This window comes from Triticum aestivum, chromosome 6B (genome assembly GCF_018294505.1).
Source record: "Triticum aestivum cultivar Chinese Spring chromosome 6B, IWGSC CS RefSeq v2.1, whole genome shotgun sequence".
NCBI classification, from domain to species: Eukaryota; Viridiplantae; Streptophyta; class Magnoliopsida; order Poales; family Poaceae; genus Triticum; species Triticum aestivum.
In genome coordinates, this window is record NC_057810.1 from 89,681,858 (window position 1) to 89,685,200 (window position 3,343).

Here is a 3,343-nt window from a genome sequence, read left to right on the forward strand (position 1 = left end):
AGGGAGGGAGGGAGAGAGAGATAGAGAGACGTTGGTGAAAGAGATAACATTGGTAGGGCGTGGGTGGGCCCTACTTGGGCACATGTCATGCATGGAAGGCAGTGGCTATTCCAAGCATTTCCATTAAAAAAAGATCACTGCATCGGTAGACCTGGAGATTGCATCAAAGAGGACAATTTTTTTGGCATCAAAGTAGATTGTTTTTGAGTTTTTTCCAAGGGTACGTTGTTCCATATTTTTAGGATAACTAGAACAATGCCCCAACGTTGCAACGGGATGTAAATAGTTTAATATATTAGCTTGTGATTTACCTGTCAATAATAATGCGATTTGTGTAAATAAATGTTCATCAATTTCTGTCCGTGAATTACCTTATATTTTAATTAGAAGTTTGGTAAGTAAATAAAATGGAATTGGTTCGGAAGATAAGTAAATTAAGGTAATTGATCATATACATGAAAGGTTGGACAAAGATGAGGTGAGAAGAAAGGTGCGATAGGACCTTATGTTCTTTTTAAGTAGTATATAGATTAGAAGTTTGATAAGTAAATTAAAGTGGAATTGGTACAGAAGGTAAGTAAATTTAGGTGATTGACTATCATATACGTGAAAGGTTGAACGAAGGTGAGGTGAAAAGAAAGGTGAAATGAGAACCTTACATTTTCTAAGTTATATATATATAGAGAGAGAGATAGAGATTCTAAACGTACAGACTGTTACAGAGAATTCACAGGCCTCTCTACACTAATTATCTTTGTCCCCCTTGATTTCCAGGGGGTGAGGCCAGTCGCCCTCTCTAATCACCAATCAAACACTGCCAGCTAGCACCATTTCATAAAGTATGTAAAATCTATCCGTCGTTCTAGCATTGCTGATATTTTTAAGAAGATGAGATGTATTTATAAGAGGTGTATCATGAATCTGAATTTACTGGTAGCACACCAGGACAGTTTAAAGTTTAAAAACAAACGAAAGAGAGAGTACTGAAGATACTTTGTCTAATCGAAATTCGGTTTTCCGTTTCAATCAATCAAAAATAACAATCGAAATTCGGTTTGACGCCGCGCCTGACCAAGTTCTTCTCCCAATTAAAAGCCCCCATTTCCCAAACGTCCCAACCCAATGAGCCTCTCCGTGGCGGCCGGCGGCGGCCAACCCTAGCTCTCCATCCCGGTTCTGACCTTCCCACTCCATTCCCCAGCCGCGAGTGGTGACTGGTGGCGAGGAGCGGCGGGCGAAGTATTGACCCCAAATCTTTTGTCTCGCTGGTCGTCGGCCATAGAGAAGGAAGCGGCAGCATGGGCGACAGCGACGGCTGCAGCACCGGCGCCCGAATCCCATGGGACCGCAGCGAAGTGGGCAAGGAGCAGCGATTGCGACGAGACCGCCGGCGATTTCATCAGCAGGCTCCCCGACGACATCCTCGGCACCATCATCTCCCTCCTCCCCACCAAGGACGGCGGCCGCACCCAGGCCCTCTCCCGCCGTTGGCGCCACCTGTGGCTCTCCGCGCCTCTCAACCTCGAGGTCCGCAACCGTCCACCCCGGTACTTCCCCGGCGTCCCCGTCCTCACCTCTGTTGTCCCCCGCGCCGCCATCTCAGAGATACTCTCCCGACACCCAGGCCCTACCCGCCGATTGTACATAAACTGGCCCCGCTCCGGGTTCCTGTTTTTCCGGGCGCAGGAGTGGTCTCAATCCCGAGCCCTCGCCAACCTCCAAGAGCTGGATATAAGCCACGCCTACTGCCCGCTGCTGGAAATAGTGCTCCGCTCTGCATCCACCATCCTCGTTGCCAAGATTAGCCATTGTGATCCCCCTGGCAAGATCTTACCGTGCATGAATTTCCCCCTCCTCAAGAAGCTCACCCTGTTTTCAGTTTCCATCACAGCGGATGCCTTCCACAGACTGCTCTCTGGCTGCCATGCCTTGGAGAGCTTATACATGGCCGAAGTTCGTGCTGCGGGTTGGCTCCGTGTCAGCTCGCCTACTATTACATTTACGACCATCATCTTCCGTCATAGCTCTAGTGAAAAAACGGAACTGGTCATCGAAGATGCTCCCTGCCTTCTAAGGTTACTGTTAACTGATTGTAAGAGAGATGATTGTGTCACTGTCAGGGTGATTAGTGCGCCTAATCTGAAGATATTGGGCCCTTTCTTGGTTGTGGCCTCCAAGCTCCTACTCTTCCAGGTTGCAGCAGCGTCATCTTGTAATCTTGCATTCGGCATTCATACATGCAGGCTATATTTTTTACGGGCATGCTAAAAATCAGTCGACTGAGATTTAACCAAGTCTATTTTTTATGTTCATTCTTTTTGTTTTCTTCAGGGAATAAACTCAGTCAGCTCCACAAACTCGATGCGCACCTTGAAGGTTTTGGCTCTCAAGCCTTCTGGAGATAAATTGCTTGCAACTCTTAACATCCTTAGGTGGTTCCCCTATTTGGAAAAGCTCTGTATTATTGTGAGTACTCACCTTTGCCTTCTTTAAATGTTTGATTTGTTCAACAAACTATAGCAGTCTAGTTAGCAGCAGCTCTAACATATTGCCTCTCCTTCCCATTTCACAGTTTCATAAACACTATGAGATGCATGAGCAAAATGAGCCTCCGTATGACCCACTGTATCCAATCGAATGCCTTGAGTCCCATCTCAAAAAAGTGGTGTTCAAGTCATTCCAGGGCTATAGGAGACAGGTTGAATTTGCCAGGATCTTTGTATTGAATGCAAAGGTGCTAGATAAGATGGAATTTGAAGTATATAATCACTACCGCAGTGAAATGGTGGCTTATCAATATAGGCTGCTGCAAGTGGAAAACAGAGCTTCTCGACATGCTCGGTTTGAATTCAGGACTACATCCATGCCCATAAACATGTCCATGATTTCTCAGTGGTTGAACCCCTTCAGACCCATACATGGGGTTGGTGCCTGAAGATTGCACTGTCTTGTGCTCATTTTGTAGATGGCGTTGATGTCTAAAGATCGAATTGTCTTCCGCACAAGTCTGCTCTATTTCTAGTCTAAAGTTCCTCTATAATGATTCCAGTAACTTATGAAGTTACCCCTGTTAAAACTACAAAAGAAGTTCTTGGATGCAACAATAGTGCACCGTGGAATATTTATCTGGGAGGATCTAAACGTATTACTGCCCGAGGGAGCTGGCATGCCATAACCACATCTGCTGAAACTACTCCTGCGGAGTTACCCTATGCAATTGTGGCTTTGTTCTGCCTAAGCTGGGATAGAAACACTTGCTTGTGTGGGAAACTTAATTGTCTTTTCAGTTATACACATGCATGAGATGTTTAATTGCTGATTTTTGTGTGTGTGCACATATAGC

At 45.7% G+C, this 3,343-nt stretch overlaps 1 protein-coding gene across 1 annotated transcript in view; it reads left to right on the plus strand.

The window, feature by feature from the left end:
• The window catches only part of LOC123138894 (putative FBD-associated F-box protein At3g50710), a 3,225-nt gene extending 290 nt beyond the window's left edge, over positions 1-2,935 (plus strand). Inside the window, exons 2-5 of the mRNA XM_044558742.1 lie at positions 1,162-2,193; positions 2,332-2,466; positions 2,573-2,736; positions 2,803-2,935. Coding sequence (XP_044414677.1) covers positions 1,162-2,193; positions 2,332-2,466; positions 2,573-2,736; positions 2,803-2,935 — 1,464 coding nt within the window. The remainder of the gene's footprint in view (positions 1-1,161; positions 2,194-2,331; positions 2,467-2,572; positions 2,737-2,802) is intronic.
• Positions 2,936-3,343: the final 408 nt, after the last annotated feature.